Source organism: Oryctolagus cuniculus, chromosome 11, assembly GCF_964237555.1.
Source record: "Oryctolagus cuniculus chromosome 11, mOryCun1.1, whole genome shotgun sequence".
Classification (NCBI taxonomy): Eukaryota; Metazoa; Chordata; class Mammalia; order Lagomorpha; family Leporidae; genus Oryctolagus; species Oryctolagus cuniculus.
Genome location: NC_091442.1, coordinates 114,246,478 through 114,261,697, shown reverse-complemented (window position 1 = coordinate 114,261,697; position 15,220 = coordinate 114,246,478). Strand labels below are relative to the sequence as shown.

Genomic DNA, 15,220 nt, shown 5'->3' with positions numbered 1-15,220 from the left:
TGGAAAGGTGCTGGGGGTGGGAGCAGCAGCCATGAACCCCACACTTGGAGCCAGCTGGGAGGTCCCGCGCTTCCCTAATCTCCCTGGAGCACCCTCGTGACAAGGGGAGCACTCACTCTCCATCCCCACCCCTGGGCTGGAGGACTCGGGCTCTGCCCCTCCCCCTCCAAGCAGCAGCTGGGCTGCAGACGACCCAGGAGCCGCCTGGCTTCTCAGACCCTCAGTTTCCGCACCCACAGAATGGGCCGTGGTGCCTGGCCTCGGGGCGCAAGTCCCCAGGGCTGGCCCGCGTAGGGCGTTGCCTGCTGCTTCCCTTCTCCGTCAGCTGACCCCACCTCACCTCCCTCCCCTACATTTTCCATCCTCCTCCCCAGGGACTCCCACACAGGCCCTTGCTCGGGGAGCCCCCGCTCTGAGTCCTGGCTAAAGCAGGGCTCCTGCTAGAGCGCCCTCTTCTGGACACCGGCTGCAATGCCGGCCTGCAGGCCCCAGCTCTCTGGGGGTAACTGCTCTCCGCAGATCCCTTGGGCTCCATCACTTCCTGTCTGGGTTGACGGACACCTGTAATGAGGCCGACTCTTTCCTTCCACGAGGAGTGTGAGCCCCAGGGAGGGGCTGGGCCCCTTGCGCTTTGGCCTCACCACCAGCACTTGGCACTGTGCCTGGCATACAGAAGGCACTCATTACGTGCTTATGCTCAGAAATGGGGTCAACTGTATGCTTGGAAGCCTCAAGTCCTTAGAGGGCAACTTCTGGCGCTGCCCCTCGGGCCCCCACGTCTCCTGCGGGAGCCCCGGGACAGGGCGCCTGTGTGTGTGTGGGAGGGGTGGCCAGGGCCGGGCCCGGCACCTGCGGTGCCCCCAGCTGCTCCGCCAGACCGCATGCCCCGCCTTCTGCAAACGGCCGTGGGACAGCGGCTTGGCTAAGTTCTGCTTCCGCTTCCTCCTGCCTCGCGTCTCACCGCCGCCGTCGCCGTTGCTGCTCGGCCGGTGCCTCCCAGGCTCTCCACAGCTCCGGTGCCTGCAGGAGCCCCCACCGGCCCTCAGCTGTCTCTGCTGCCGCCCCCCAGGCCCCGGACAGGATGCAGGCCATCAAGTGTGTGGTGGTGGGCGATGGGTAGGTACCTGGCCTGCCTCCTACAGCCCCCGTTGGGCCACCCTGAGACCCTCCCGCCCTGGGGCACGCTGGGGGAGCCCCTGCCCTGCCGACGCGGGCATCGCTGGGTGACAGCCATCGGGAGTTGCTTCCTTCTTTTCCCAGGGCCCAGAGGGAGCCCCCTAGGGTGGGCCGGGGAGAGAGAAGCTGAACTCAGCCCTCCCCACCGCACCCCGGAAGCCGCCTGGGTGGAGGGTACAGGATGGCAGGTGGGGGTGTCTGCGGCTCCTCCCTGCCCCCCTGAGCTGGGGGCAGGTCTCCTGGGGGTGGTGGGCCTCAGTCCTCACCCCTAGGGGGTGCAGGTCAGAGGGGAGGAAGCAAAACGTTGGCGGTGACCTGGGCTGGAGGCACTGGCGGGGTGTGCTGTGTGGCCTCGGGCGGTTCACTGCACCTCTCTGAAGCTCACGTTTGGTGATCGGAGGGAGGCCTCTGCCCCCAGGGTTGCTGGGGGCTGGCCTGCATGGCAGGCTGGACTGAGGGCCCCTGTCGGTTGTCAGAACTCCGTGGCCCCGGTGGGCCTCAATGTCCCCATCTGTGAGATGGGTGGTCAGTCGCCAGCCCTTGGCCCCACCCTCAGGCAGGTCTTGGGTTCCCTGTCAATCTGTCCCAGCCGCCTGGAGCTGGGCGGGGCCTCTGTCCAGCTCTCCCCTCTGCAGAGCGGCAGCCGGAGGCCTTGGAGACGAGGGTCTTCTCTGACCTGGATTGCAGCCGCCCCGGCCCAGGTTCTGCCCCGCCCGTGGCTCAGGCTGCCTCTGGTGCATCTGGTGCACGGCCAGGTCATGTCAGCCCGCCTGTCCTGCTTACTTCTGCTTTGGGTCTGAGGCGACAGGGGGAGGGCAGAAGTCAAGGGGAAACTTCCAGCCATTCGGAGTTACCTTGGTGGCCCTGGGGACGGCGGAGGTGGCAGGGGGGATGGGGCCAGCAGCCCGCGCAAGGAACGGGAAGTGACAAACCAAGCAGGCAGGGGAAAGCCCGTGGCCGCCCCTTTGGCCTCTGGGCCTCGCGCTCAGCTGCTGTGCCCCTGCCCGCAGCCCCGCAGGCTAAGGGGGAGACAGTGTGATAACGAGGCTCACCATCTATTTACCCCCTACTGTATACCGGGCACCGGACTTAGTCAACTTCCCCTAGCTTGGTCTCTCGCCAGCTCTAATGTTTAGGCTCATTTGACGGGGGAAACTTGAAGCTCAGAGAAGTTCCGTATTCTGCCCGGGACCGCCCAGCATTTGAACGCAGGCGTCTCTGGGTCCCAAACCTGCGGGCCCCTTCACCGCGAGGCTGCAGGAGGTGTGGGGAGGGGCCCCCGGCTCTCCCAGCAGTCGGTGGCGGCCATGGGCATCGTCTGTTTCACGTCTCAGCACGCTGCCTGGAAGATGGACACATCCCTGTCCCCGCTGTGGGGAAACAGGCAGAGGGTGCTGACCGAAGGTCGGGCCACTGGGTAGGGGGTGGAGCTGGGATTTGGAGCACAAGGTGAGGGCCCAGCCCCCCGGCCCCCTCTGCTCTGCCCGGCCTGTCCCGTGTCACCTGCGCCCGGGGAAGCTTCTGTTACGAACGCGGATTCACGGCTCTGCCGGGCGTGGGTCAGGCACCCGGGGGACGGGACCCCGAAGTCGGCACTTTCCCACAACCCCGGGGACTTCTACAGACTCAGGGTGCAGAAAAGCCACACGGGACGCCTGGGAGCGGGAGACCCCGGCCCGGAGGCGTGGGCTGGCTGCACTGGGTCTCCCCAGGGGCCGCCGGTGACCACGCCCCCTCACCTTCCGTCTTGCAGAGCCGTGGGGAAGACTTGCCTTCTCATCAGCTACACCACCAACGCCTTCCCGGGAGAGTACATCCCCACCGTGTGAGTGCGGGGCGGGCTGCCCGGAGCTGGGGGAGGGGGCAGCTTGGGGGCGGGGGGCAGGGCCAGCCCGCCCCCTGCCGGCACTTCCGGGGTGGGGGCAGTTAGGGTCCCAGTCTACCAGCCACCCAGGGAGGCTTCTAGAAGGGAGAAGGAGAGTCAGGGGGGAGAGCTGGCTTTGAACTTGCGCCTCTAGGGAGAGGGAGAGGGAGATGGAGAGGACTGGGCGGGGGAGCAGCAGGTCGGGGAGGGAGAGCGGAGGAACCCAGAGGACCCAGACACCAAGGGACAGGGGTGCCAGGGTGTCTGCAGTGCCCTCTGTGCCCCCCGCCCTCCAGGCCCCGGCCTCTGGTTGGCTGTGCGGGCAGGGCTGCACCTGAGGAGTGGGGAGTGGGAGGGGGTCAGACTCAGAGGGAAGCCTTGCCTGACGGACACCTCCCAGCCCCTGAGCACGGCGTTCAAGGCCTCTGTGGTCTGCTCCAGCCTCCGTGGTTGCCCCAGCCCCTGCAGCTCAGTGCACATTCCTCGAGGCCGTTGCTCCAGCTGCTCCCCCTGCTACAGGGCTCTCCTTCCCACATCCAAGTGTCTAAAGCCTCCAGGCCCAGCTCCAGTGCCCCCTCCTCCAGGAAGCCTTCCTGTTGTAGCCCGAAGGGGTCGCTCACTCCCTAGAGTGACTTTGATCTCTCCCAGGACACCCCCCCCCACCGCCCCGACTTGAGTCCAGGCCCATCGGATGTTCATTTGGTGATGGTAATGGGGCTCCCTTTTAGGACCAGGGGAAGGAAGGACAGGGCCAGGGCCAAGATGCCCCACCCACCCCGTGATGTCGGGGGTCCCCATCAGCCTCAGACTCCACTCCCAGCACAACAGCCCTGAGCCTCTTGGTCCGCGGCAGGTGGCCTGGGCTCCCTCCTGGGGACGGTGGCTCAGCTGCCTCAGCCGGGCCCAGCTGGGAGGAAGCAGGCAGCCAACAGCGAGCAGAGAAACCGGGCAGGGAGCCTGGGAAGCCAGCTTCCGCCCCAGCTGAGACGTGTGGCCAGGGAGCACCCCCCCATCTGTGCTCATCTGTAACCCAGATATGTGGACTCCTGCCCGTTCCCCACGAGTCCCTGCCAAGTGCTGAGAGCCGGCGGGCTCCGCACCTGAGCGGGAGGGAGGCAGGTGCAGAACTGGGGTAGGCCGTGGTCACCAGGCGCGTGCTGTCACCCCGCCTGTGCCCGGAGTCTCCGGGCGCTGGCTCGAGACCCCATCCTCACTCTGCCTGTCCTGGCTGGGGTGGGAGCCCCGCTTGCTCAAGTCCCTTGCACCAAACACTTCCTGTCTTTGAGTCTCAGGTGCCCTTTCTGTAAGAGGTGGGGGCTGGGCTGGGCGATCCCGCGTTCCTTGCCCAGGCACCGCCCTGGGCTGAGGCCAGGGTCAGTTCCGGTCAGCAGTGCGGAGGCCCCCGGTCTCTGGTAGCCGTTAATGGCTTAGTGGTTTTCCTGGGCAATCTCTGAGCGGCGGCAGAACGGACAAGGGCCCCCTTGTTTGAGAAGGCGGGGCCACAGCGCCCACTGGGTCTGGTGGCTGGGGGGGTGCCACCTACGCCCTCGCTCAGGCACAGGGCTGGGGCGGGGCTCTGATGTTCTCGTCTTGAAATTCCGCGTGATCTTGGGACAAGATCCCTGCTTTTTCATTCTGCAGTGGGTCTTGCATTCCTCCCTTCTTGCACAGTTGCCGTGGCCTGCACAAGCCCCCGGATCTGGGGGCTGCTGCCACTGCCAATGCCTATGCGGGGACCGGTCCCTTGATGTTGGAGGTGGGAGAGGGGGAGAGGACGGGCTGGGGACAGCAGGCAGCTCCTGCCCTTGTGGGGCTGGGGGAGAGAGGAGGCATGAGCTGCCTGCCGCACAAGATCAGATAAGCCGGAGCCCAGCTCTGCTTGGGGCCAGCGGTTGGGGCTTAACTGCTGGGGGGCGGACCTGAACCTACGGCCCTGGGAGCCCGCACCTTCCCCAGCCCAGCAGGCTGCGCTTCTGGCCAGCCAATCAGGCACCGGGACCCGTGAGGCTGCCCCCTGATTGGCTCTTGCCGGCCCCCTCCGCCCCTCCTCCCTCCAGCCCTACACACTCAGCTCTTCATCGGGTTAGAGACGCTGCAGCCAGCTTGGGAACGCAGAGGAAACGCGATTTACCCACCCCACCCCGCGGCCCTGGCGTTGATGGCCTGCAGATCTCCTTCCCAGACCCGTGGTTGGAGCCTGGGGCCCGGGTTCACAGACGGAGAGAGACGGAGAGACAGAGGCTGCCCTGGGGGCGGGGATGCATCCTGTGCCTGTGCCGGGGCGAGGTCTCCCCCTCCACCTTATCCTTATCCCCCTGATCAAAGGGAACTTAGCTGAGCTCTCAGATGCTAACGCGAGCGCCACACCTTGGCCCGGATCTGTCTGATTGCTCCCCTTCCCTAAGACCCAGCACCTCTCCCATCCTGGCTCAGAAGCCTTGAACCCCGACCCCCGCCGCACCCCCAGGCTCCCCAGGCTCCTGCCTCCCTGCCCCCCCCACGCCTGCAGCCCCAGCCCAGCCTCTGCGTCTCCATTCCTGATCCACAGAACCCTGCCCCTCCCCATCACTGGGTCCCAAAGCGCCCTGCCCCACCTGGCTGTCCCTGTGGGGGTGGCCACTGTCACACCTGTTTCTAGAGCAGAGCTGAGTGCATCGCAGGTGCCAGCGATGACCGGCCCACGCGGGCAGGCCCTGGGCAGGTGCAGCAATGCGCAGGACACACAATGTCCACGCCGCGCCAGCGGAGGGTACCTCGTTGTCACCTCCCCTCATCACGCTCTCCATGCGCTGGCAAACCAGGCAGGAATTCCCACAGGCAGGACGGCGTCCAGCCTGCCTGGCCGGCTGGCCCGGGGCCCCGCTGTGCTTGCCTGCCTGGCTTCCTGGCCGCCTGGCCTCCTGCCACAGGGAGGATCCTCTCTGAGCCGGGCTGGCCCTCCTGCCCCGCTGTGACACTCCCTGCCACCCTCGGGTCTCAAAGGGCCGCTCCCCGCTGGTCTCCAGCTTCCCCTCGGCCGGGAGGGGCCTGGGTCCTTCAGGGCAAGTCTCATCTCCGCCCCGATCCTGTCCCAGGCCCTGACTGGCTGCCCAGAGCCCTGAGCCCACCCTCAGGCCGCCCTTGTCCCTGTCTCCAGCCACACGGGGCCCCTGGCGTCAGGATGCGCCATCCTTTCTCCTTGGGGGCCTGGCGGGGTCCTCACGCTGGGAGAAGTGGCCCTGCTGACCACACAGCCTGCCCTGTCTGGGCGGCAGGGTGCAGCTCCCACTGTGCCCCCACCGGCCTGACTGTGCGCCTTGGCTTCTTCACTGGGAAAGGGGGCGAGGTGGAGGGTGGGGCGAGGCTCCTCTGGTCCTGGCAGCCTGCGTTCCCCTAAGGAACGGAGACCCCCAGGAGGCCCCGCCACGGGTGCCCCCTGCGCCGGCAGCTGGTCCTGGGTGGGGTGGGCGGGACTTTGGGGGACATGGAAATTGAGATTTCTCTGCTTCTCAGTGTGTCCCAGAGGGGTGGCTAGGGTGTTCTGTGTGTGTGCGAGTCCCCCTAAAGGCCGAGAGAGGGAGGGAGGGAGAGAGAGAGAGAGAGAGAGAGATGCATGTTCTTGCAGTGAATACAGCGAGGTTCAGAGAGGCTGGTTGCCTGCCCAAGGTCACACAGCAGGACGCGGCTTCCCAGGAACCCTGTCCCTCCCCGCCCTGGGTGGCTCCTGTGCTCACCCCCTGACCGCTGTCACCGCGGAGCAGGGCTGGGATTCCGGGTCCTCTGCCTGGGAGCCGGCAGCCCCTGGACGGGTGGCTCGGCCTTTGGCCCCCCCGTGCTGTAAGGCACCTGTGTCTCGGGTCACTTCAACACCAAAGGCCCCTCCTGGGTGCTGCTGCAGTCCCAGCTCTCTGCTGCCGGGGCCCTGAGCACCATAGGAGACCCGGCTCCGCTCCAGAACTTCGGGCGGTGCCACCCCAAGGTTGACCCAAACCCAAAGCCGAAAGTGACACAGGTGCGTCTTTTCCCGGCATGCCCAGTGCTATCTCCTGGGGCAGCGCCTTCCTCCCCAGGCCCCTCCTGGTGCTTACACAGTGGCACTCACCCAGCGCTGGCCTGGGGGGCTGGGCTAGGCCTCCACCTGCTGGGGCCAGGAGGGGCTTCCTGGAGGAGGTGAGGTTGAGCTGGGGCCGGAGGGATGAGTAAGAGGTTGGCCCTGGGGGGAAGAGGAGGCAGGGAGGAAGGCCAGCGGGCAGCGAGGGCGTGATGGCAGGAGCTTTCCAGGCAGGAGGGAGGAGGCAGTTTGAGGAACTGAGAGAGGCCTGGGAACTCTCTCCAGGAAGTACCAAGTATGAAAAAAAAGGGGTCAGGCCACCAGCTTGTGTGGGGGAGGGGCCGGGGATTTCCCAGGAGAAGTTGTCTTTCTGCTGCCTCCCAGTGAGGGCTTCTTGGAGGAGGTGGCATCCGAGGGGGCGGTGAACAGTGGTTTAATTGCCTTCCGCCTGCATTCACGGGTGTGGAGATGAAGCGGTGGGAGCCCCGCCCACTCGGAGCCCGCGCCTCGGGGTGAGGGTGGGGGAGGGACACTTCACATGTTTGCTCCTGGTCAAGGTGAAACAGTCCCCCAAAGCTGGGAACAAAGGGCTGTCTGTGGCTAGGGGACAGGGGAGTTCCCCATCCCCCCAGGAGGAGTTAGCTGGGCAGGGTTTTGAAGCCTGAATAGGAGTCTGGGTGAAGACGGGCAGGAAGGCGCAGGGGGCAGTGATGGCCAGTGGCTGGCGGCCAGGGCTGGGGAGGGGAGCTGGCGGAGGCCGGTGGAAGCGTGTGGACAGCCAAGGGGCCAGGCGCCGTGGGCAGGGCGTGGCTGGGACGTGCAGGGAGGCAGGGGGCGTGGGCTTGGGTGCTATGGCGGGGGGAAGAGGAGGAGGCGGAGGTCTTAGAGGTCTCAGTGGCCAGCTGGGGGGTTGAGGAGCAGGGCCTGGGGCCTCAGGGCCGGGGGGGGGGCGTGCCTGCAGGCACAGCAGTGGCTCGGCCGCTCAGGGCTGTGTGGCCACGGGAAGGCCCTCGCCCTCTCTGATGCCGGGTTCACCATCCAGAGCAGGAGGCCCCAGCACCTGCGTCTCGGGGAATGTCAGTGAGGACTGTGGCAGGCTCGGGCCCCGGGCGTCCCCCGCACTGGCACGCTGCCTGACGCCAGGAAATCCGGAAGCCGCGCGGGTGCCGGCAGGGGCGCTGGTGCCAGCGTCACAGGGCCCACTTGGAAGTGCCGGCCCCGGGCTGACGGCTGTCCCCGCGTGCTCTGGGGTGGGCTGCCAGGCCCCCAGACGGCCCTCTGCCCACGGCTCAACACCTGTGTCCTGCTGCTCTGGGAAGGCCTGGGCGGAGTCGCTGCGCCCTCCCTGGTCCCCAGCACTGTGCCCTTGGCTGGCTGCTCTTCCTCCCTGTCCCGGGTGACAACATGGGCGTGGCCTTGGGGGGACAGTACGCAGCCTTCTCAGGACAGTTAGGGGCCGATGAATGACCCCTTTTGTCACCTAAGATTAATCCCTGTTTGATAGAACGGTCAGCCCCGAAAGAACGAGGACCACCCCAGTGCCTCGCGCTGTGTGACTTGGGGCCGGTCACAGCCCCTCTCTGGGTCTCGGCCTCTGAATGGGACAGCGCGGGGCTGACCTTGCTGTCTGTCTTGCCGCTCCCTGCAGGTTTGACAACTACTCAGCCAATGTGATGGTGGACAGCAAGCCAGTGAACTTGGGGCTGTGGGATACAGCTGGCCAGGAGGACTACGACCGCCTGCGGCCGCTCTCCTACCCCCAGACGGTGTGCGGCCCCCACCTCCTCGCACGCCCGGCCTCCGCGCTCTGTCCCCTCTGCTTGGGATGCCCTTCCAGCCAGCCTGGCCTCCTGCAGGCCCCGCCGGAGGAGTTGGCCTTGCCCTTCCCAGGCAGAGCCAGGGACCCCCGCTCGTGTCCCCCCCAGCTCTGTGACCACAGCCCACTCTTCCCGGCCTCGGCCTCAGGGGCTCCGGCGTCACGGGGCCCTCATGTCCCCTGGGCTGCTCCAGTGGCTGCTGGGGGCGGGGGAGAGGCTGGGGAGACACCTGTGGGTGCCCCCTCACGAGCCCCCTTGCCCGCTCTGTCCCCAGGATGTCTTCCTCATCTGCTTCTCCCTTGTCAGCCCAGCCTCCTATGAGAACGTCCGTGCCAAGGTGAGGGCCGCAGAGCGATGGTCTGGCGGGGACCCGGGACGGGAGGCGGGGATCCCAGGGCTGGCGTGGGGGCTCAGGGGGCCCCGTGACTGGGCGTCTCCGAGGGTGGCTGGGCCGGGAACTTGGCCAGCTGCCTCCTCTAACCCTGTCTCTCTCCTCCCCTTGCACCTGCGTCCTCCAACCACACACCCCCTCCTCGCGCCTCTCCTTCCCATCTTCTCCCCAACCGCTGTCTCCGGGGTCTGCACGGCGCCACCCAGTGGTACCCTGAGGTGCGGCACCACTGCCCCAGCACGCCCATCATCCTGGTGGGCACCAAGCTGGACCTGCGGGACGACAAGGACACGATCGAGAAGCTGAAGGAGAAGAAGCTGGCGCCCATCACCTACCCGCAGGGGCTGGCGCTGGCCAAGGAGATCGGTAGGGGCTCAGGCTTGGGGCTGGGGTGGGGCGCGGGGGCTCAGCCTCGCCCCGGGCCAGGCTCCGGCGGTCAGCCCGGGCTGTGCCATACCTCTGCTCCATGACCATGTGCCCACTGCCGAGACCCTCTGCGCCTGTGTTTCCTGGCTCAGAGAGCAGGCGATGGTGACAGTGCCTACCTCGGCAGGAGGACTGAGCCCATACACACGAGGTGCCTGGCGGGCAGTACACGGTGGTGGTTAGTGGCCGTGGCACTGGAAGACAAGGGCAGAGAGAGGCAGGGATGGCATAGGCTGTTCTGGGGTTGTGTGGAGCCAAGGCAAGCTTGGGTTTTTCTGGGAAGGCTCCCTGGAGGAGGTGTCGCTGTCTGAGATTGGAAAGGTGACGCACGGCGTCTGCCCTACCCCCACCCCACCTCCCCCTTTTCAGCCCAGCTGCTCCTGCCCGCAGATGGCAGAGGGGAAGTGACATCCCAGGTCACACAGCGAGTAGGTGGCTGCTCTGTGGTTTGGAGGAGGGGCAGCGAATTACTGCAGGGGTGGGGGAGGGGTGGGGCGCTCCTCAGAGTGGCTCCCGCTGCGCCAGGGAGGTGACCACTGTGGGGCCGGCCTCTCCTGTGGTGCCTGGAGCCCGGGGCCACCTGGGCCTCTGGGCACTGCGCCCTCAGCCTCCCCACAGGGTCCCCCAGGGCTCCCCACCCCCACCCCTCCCTGCCTGGGCCCCATCGTGGCCTCAAGCCGGAACTGGCAGGGCCTCGATCCCTTCACAGGAAGAGAAACCGCAGTGCCGCCCGCCTTCCCCGTGACCGGCCTGGGACGCGGCCATCTTTCCAGCCCCCCCCAACCCCGACGCCCCAACCCTGGGTCCCCTGCCCCGTCCTAGGCCCCGCGGGGGCTGGGGGGTGCGGCCCCACCTTTCCTCCTTCCTGGCCAGCCTGTATGTGTCCCAGACGGCGGCTCTCAGCCTGGGCCTTGCTGGCTGTGTGACCCTGGGGTAGTGGTTTGCCCTCACTGGGCCTCCGTCTCCCCTCACGGGGACAGGACTTGGGGGTGCTTCTCTCCTGGAGCTGGCCCTGGGTGGGGCAGGGCAGGGCTATGGCCATGCTGTGACCTGGGCACCTTGGGCCTGGGGGAGGGCGGGGCCCTGCGGGACTAACCAGGAGGCAGCGGCTGCCTCTGTCCCCTCCCCCGGGGCTCCCCAGCCCCGGGATGACGAATTCTGGGGGCGGCTCTGCTCCCTGCTGCTGATCATGGCTGAATATGGCTGTTCCTGGGAGCTGGGCAGAAGGTTCTCCTACTCCATTCCTGCAGCAGTGACGCGGCGGGGGGGACTGTTAGCACCCCCACTTTACTGGAAAGGGGGGGGAAGGCGCTGGCTTCCGGCCGCACACCTAGGAGGTGGCAGGGTGCACATCCCAGCCCTGGGGACCAAACACTGGGGCCGCCCGGTGGAGGGGGGCCATCGCCCATCAAGAGTCCTGGAGACGGAGACTGAGGCCGGGCGGGTGGTGGTGGCCGGTGACCCAGCACGGGCACAGGTCACAGGCAGAGCCGTGGGCAGCCAGGCCCCCAGCTCAGGACCCTGGTGTTGGCCCAGCTGAGCCAGGCCGGGCAAGCAGTGGGGGTGGGTGTGAGGGAAGAGGCAGCTGCTGGTGGGTGTGGGAGGCGCGGAAGTGCTACGGGCCCCTACAGGAACACGCGGCCAAGTGCCGGTGGCCCCTCTAAGCCTGGGGGGTGATGACAAGGGGACCTGAGGGCTGGCTGTCCTTGCCAGACAGGAGTCCGGGGTGGGGGGGGCGCCGGCTCCCTCCAGTGTGAGACTTGGACGAGCGGCCCCACCCTTTCTTTCTCCCCAGCCCAGGCCTGGGGATGGGGGCTCCCCCTTGTCATCCCAACTCCCCCCTCCTAGCTGTGTGCATCTGGACATAGAGCTGGTGCCGACCCTGCTCTGTCCCCTGTGCCTGTGGGCTTCTCTGGGGGGCAAAGTTCCCCTCCCCTGCTCTCCCCTCCCCTCTTGTTCTCCCCTCCCCGCCCCTCCCCTGCACTCCCCTGCTCTCCCCTCCCTGCCCCGCCCCTCCCCTCCGCTTCCTCTGGGTCCTCTGCAGAGGCTTTGTGCTTCCTCACTTCGGGGAACTGTTGAGCTACAGCGGGCGGGGAAGTCACACAGGCTCCTTCCAGAAGGCCGTGGAGCACTGCCCTGCCCTGCCCGCGGTCGGCCCCGGGCTCCAGCCCTGCGCAGTCGTGAGAGCGATGCCATGTGTGGAGGAGCCCCCGCCCTCCAACTCCTGCCCCTCAGGTGGAGGGGAAGTGTGCTGTGAGGGCTTGGGTAATGTCCTCTGACGGCCTCGATTTCCTCATCTGTACAATGGGCGTGCTGGCTCTGCTCACCACCCCTCCTGCCGGGGAAGACAGACGTGGGGCAGGAGTTGATCTGCACTGCACAGAGCCAGGGGCAGGATCGGGGTGGGGACTCCCACAGCGTGTGTGTGTGGGGGGGTGCTGAGCAGGGTGTGGTCAGATCAGATTGGTCCACAGAGCGTGTGGCCTTCCTCTGATTGGTCGGTGACGAGTACCAGCTTGTATCTTTCTGGGAGAGTGGGCTGGGGTCTGTCCGGGTCTGGGGCAGGGGCCTGCTTTGTTAGATCAGAGCCTATGAGCTCCCGCACAGCCCTGGGTGTGGGGGCTGGCACCGGGGTCCTAACCCCGGGGGCATCTGAACCTTTGGTGTTCAGGGCCTTGGCCCTGGGCTGCCCCTGGCTGAACGCCTGGGCCACTCTTCCCAGAGCAGCTGAGGCTGGGCGGAGAGACTGGGGCAGGGTCCCCATCGGAGGCGAGTGGAGGAGCCCCAGAAACACAGCCCTGCTCTGGGGGCCTGCGCCTCTCCCGCTGAATCCAGGCTCCCGATTTCAGACGTGGGGAGACTGAGACGCAGGCCGCTCCGTTCCTTGCTCAGGGTGACACAGCTCCCAGGAGACCCTGTGGGGACTGGAACCCCGACGGCAGTCCCCACAGTCCTAGGGGTGGTGTGGCAGGGGATCTGCCCAGAGCCCCACCCCGAACCTACGCTTCCGCCCCCAGACTCGGTGAAATACCTGGAGTGCTCAGCCCTCACCCAGAGGGGCCTCAAAACCGTCTTCGACGAGGCCATCCGGGCCGTGCTGTGCCCCCAGCCCACACGGCAGCAGAAGCGCCCCTGCAGCATCCTGTAGGGTAAGACCCCCACCCTGCGCCTGCGCCCTACCCCCCTCCCAACACCTGGCAGGCTCAGGTGGCTGCGCATCCCAGCGGGCACAGCCGAGGGCCGGTATTGAGTGAGCCTCAGTTTCCCCAGCTTTCTTGTCCCCTGCCGGAGCCAGAGGTCAGCAGTGTCCTGTCGCCTGGCCCCCCAGTCCTGCAGGGGACGGTAGGGAGGACAGGAGGACAGTCAGGAACCCCATGGGCCCCAGGCGTGGTTGGGGGGGCGGCCATGAGAGGGGGCGGTGGGTGTGGTTGCAGGGGGAGGAGCAGCGAGCCTGCACTTTGCACACAGGCCCCGGGGCTGCAGGGCGCTGTGGGTTTTGCCCGCCCCCTGCTTCTCAGCGCCTGCCGTCTCCCTTCCAGACTGCGCCCAGCCCCGCCCCAGCTGGTCCTGACCCTCCCAGGGCCCCCAGCGAAGCCTGGCCCTGCCGTCCGCTCCTCGGGCGTCTTAGCAGATGGCTGCAGAGCTTGGCCGACCTGACCGTCCTCTCTCGCCGGACGCTCCCTGGGGCTCTGCGTCCCCGTCCCCCCGTGCTCCCTCCTTCCCAGGGGCCGGAGGGAGCCCCAGGCCTGCGCAGCCGCCCCCCGTGTCACTGCGGTCAGAGCCAGCTGCCACACAGGGCAGCACCTGCGCACTTCCGCCATTCCCAACGCCTGGACACCTGGGGCCCTGGCTGCTGGCCTCCACTTGTCCCCTCGAGGGACCAGGCACTTGCTGTCCCCTGCGCGGTCCGCTCTGATGCCAATGAGCTCCCTCGCCTGGCCTTTCTCTACCGAGCGAAAGCGAGTGTCTCCCAAGCCTGCTGCCCCCGTCTTAGTTCTCCCTGTTTTTGGACAACACAAGGCAAGTCGAGTTCTCCCAGCCCCCAGAGGTGTCGCCCACCGACCCCACGTGTTGGGAGTCGGGCTTCAGCGAACCTCTGCCCTCGCCCCCGACGACCCCCAGCGGCCTGCGCCTGTGAGAGTCTTCAGCGTTCACGCCCTCCCAGGCAGGACTTTGGCTAGTACCAAATTCAAGCTGCTTAAGCAGAAAATAAACTTAGGGATTAGAGTTTGGAAACGTGGTTTCAGGTGCGGCTTGATCCAGGGGACTCCGTGGACGTCATCAGGGTTGGTTTTCCCAGTGTCTCTCGCCTCTGTCTCCTGCCGGCTGTGGCAAGCGGCTCGCAAGGTTTCGTCCCTCCTGGTCCAAGTTCAGGCACAGAGAGCGAGCGGCTGTTCCAGGCAAAGTTCTGATGGAGGTTTACTCCGATTGGCCCAGCTTAGGTCTTAGGCCTTCCTCCCACCAACTGTGTCTGTCTTGGGGAGGCCATGTTCTGATTGGACCCCGCGCCAGGCTACTTCCTCAGCCAGGGTGGCAGTAAGCCCAGGCAAACCACAGGTGCTGGGTGGCGGCCGAGAGGGGGTTCAGGCAGCCAGGACCCAGCCCCCACTGCCACCGAGGGCCACGGGAGAGCGTCTGTCCCAGCAGGTGCAGGGCAGCAGGGCTGGCGCCAGCAGGCCCCAAGCGGAGGGCAGGTGCTGGAAGGAGAGGCGGGGCCTGCTGGGATGAGCTCCGCCTCCGCGTTAGCCCACGGCTGCTCTGCCCTCCGCACACTGCGTCCATTTGTCCCATACACACTCGGGTTTGCGGCCACCTCCTCTGAGCCGGGAGCTGCCCCCCGTGTGTGGGGGGTGCCCCAGCCTGGTGGCACCAGGCGGCAGCCATATGAGTGACAACGGACACCTTGCTCTGGGACGAATGAAAAGGAAACCACCTAATTTGTTTGGTCACTGCTAGCGGGCAGCATTTGTCACCGAGGCCTTGGGACTCCTGGCCCAGTGCTCCTCCCATCACACAGTTGTGCCCAGCAGCCCCTGGGTATCAGATGAGCCACTCCCGTTTGCTCTGCAGATGGGCAGAGGAGGCGCGGCCCCTCGGACAGGAAAAGGGAGACCGTGAGGGAAGTCAGTGAGCCCCTGCTTGGAAACAGGAAGAACCACTGGGTGCAGGCAGGCGCTGACCATCGGCGAACGCTGGCCCTGTCCCACGACAACGGCTCCCGGGCGCCCGCCTAGCACTAGGGGCTGCAGGCGTCAGACTTGGCATGGCCTGGCGGGCGGGGACTCTGCACCTGCAGCCGGCTCAACCTGGCTGTCCCCTGCAGAGCCCCAGCCCCGTCACGTCACTCATCCTTTCGCCCCGCTGGTCACTGGTCCTGGTGCCCCAGGCCCACTGCGGTTCCCTGACCTGGGCCTGGGGCAGTGGCCAGCTCTCCTACCAGCCCCTCCCGCCCCGCCTCCACCGGGCAGCCCCGGGGAACCTGCCCTCTTTTGCCATCAAAATTGTGCCACCCAGGA

General features: G+C 66.9%; 1 protein-coding gene across 1 annotated transcript; it reads left to right on the top strand.

The window, feature by feature from the left end:
- The first annotated feature begins 900 nt into the window (after positions 1-900).
- RAC2 (Rac family small GTPase 2) lies at positions 901-13,940 on the top strand. The gene is made up of 7 exons (XM_002723538.5): positions 901-1,116; positions 2,930-3,001; positions 8,719-8,836; positions 9,162-9,224; positions 9,485-9,644; positions 12,722-12,853; positions 13,244-13,940. Exons 1-6 carry the CDS (start codon positions 1,082-1,084, stop codon positions 12,850-12,852), a joined length of 579 nt encoding a protein of 192 aa, XP_002723584.1. The 5' UTR covers positions 901-1,081; the 3' UTR covers position 12,853; positions 13,244-13,940.
- Positions 13,941-15,220: the final 1,280 nt, after the last annotated feature.